The sequence below is a fragment of the Ictalurus punctatus genome, chromosome 6, assembly GCF_001660625.3.
Source record: "Ictalurus punctatus breed USDA103 chromosome 6, Coco_2.0, whole genome shotgun sequence".
Classification (NCBI taxonomy): Eukaryota; Metazoa; Chordata; class Actinopteri; order Siluriformes; family Ictaluridae; genus Ictalurus; species Ictalurus punctatus.
This window is the reverse complement of record NC_030421.2, coordinates 15,655,536-15,657,022: the sequence shown is the minus strand read 5'-3', so window position 1 is coordinate 15,657,022 and position 1,487 is coordinate 15,655,536. Positions and strand designations below refer to the sequence as shown.

General features: G+C 46.8%; 1 protein-coding gene across 1 annotated transcript; it reads left to right on the top strand.

Annotated features, from left to right (window-relative positions):
* Positions 1 to 1,487, top strand: tmem177 (transmembrane protein 177; the record flags this gene model as incomplete). Its single annotated transcript, NM_001200565.1, is given in 1 exon segment — positions 1 to 1,487. A coding segment is annotated over 1 exon segment (933 nt). The 3' UTR covers positions 946 to 1,487.

The window sequence follows — 1,487 nt, the reverse complement described above, 5'->3', positions numbered from 1 at the left end:
CCAAAGGAAGTGATGGCGTCTCATTTTTTGAAGTTCTCAGTGCTGGTGCAGAAGTATCGGACACCTCTTCTCCTTGCTGGCTGTGGAGGCGTCTTCACAGCCAACATTTTCTACCATGTCTTTCCAGAAAGCACGTACCGAAAACTCTATCAGGCCTGGAGCAAAGGAGAGCCAACCACCTTATCAGAAAAGCTGGAGAATGTGTTCCAGCAGGTGCTGAAAGACTCAGCAGTCAGTTCTCCTGATAACTACACGGCTTTCGCTGCTTACGGTTTCCATCCGGTTGGTGCAGGGATTCCATGGCTTCCCTCCGGGGCACAGATCGGCATCCCATCCAACTTCAACAGCACCCCGGACAACCTGTCGGGAATCACTAACCGCACAATTCTCATTAACGGTAAAGAAGTGGAGTGGGACAGTGAGACAGGCAGCACACTAAAAAATGCCCTGGTGTTGTCTGAAGATGCTCAGAAGTTTGCCATGGCACGCGAGGTGGCCCGGTTAGAGTGTGCTGGCCCGGTACTGCATGCTTCTGTGGCTCCAACCTGCTTGGCTGGAGCCTGGATTTACAGCATAGCTCTCAAGCAGATCTTTGGGCTCTTTGCTCGATCTGTTATCCTCAGAGCTGGGGTTAACACACTCGCTCTGGGTCTGGGAGTCTTGTCATACTTTTTAGCCTCTGACGCTGTAAACCAGTGGCTAGAATTCCGCTCGGACCGGCAGGCTGCAAGCCTGTCCCACAACTACGCAAAGGGTGGAGTTGAGTTCTATGAGAAGATTCTGGAGAGGAATAAGACCTTGCGTGTACTGATGGGGCCTAGAGGAGAGGAGATGTACGCACCAAGTGGCAATCTGTTCCCTGCCAGCCTGATGAGTATGAAACATGCACCGTACACGGGGAGGCGAGACGGAATTCTGAGGCTACTGAAAGAGGAGAAAGCATAAAGGATGTTTGGTCTTTGAATAAATTGTGAATTTGAATAAATGACTAGGATGCGTTCATAAGGACTTTCTGATATCCATTAACAAACACATTCATAAATGTTGATATTACATGGTAGGTGTAGTTGTGGGAAGAGAAGGATATTGTGCCCAAATATATCTACGCACACACTGATTGTGTCTCACCTAAAGCCTGACTAACACCATGTCCTGTTGGTTAACGCATGCATACATTAGTGTAATTTTTACACTTTTTAACATTGATGTGACTTGAATCAATTGAGATGTTGTGGCAGGAGCTTAAACAGGCAGTTCATGCTCGAAAACCCTGTAGTGTGGCTGAACTAAAGCAGTTCTGCAAAGAAGAGTGGGCCACAGTTCCACCCCAGTGCTGTGAAAGACTGATCTCCGGAGACTGATTGCTTATTGCTGCTAAAGGTGGCACAACCAGATTTTAAGTTTAAGGAGGAAATTAGTTTTTCATATGGCTGATAGGTGTTGGATCACTTTTTTTGCTTCAAATAAATAAATAAATACAAACTGTA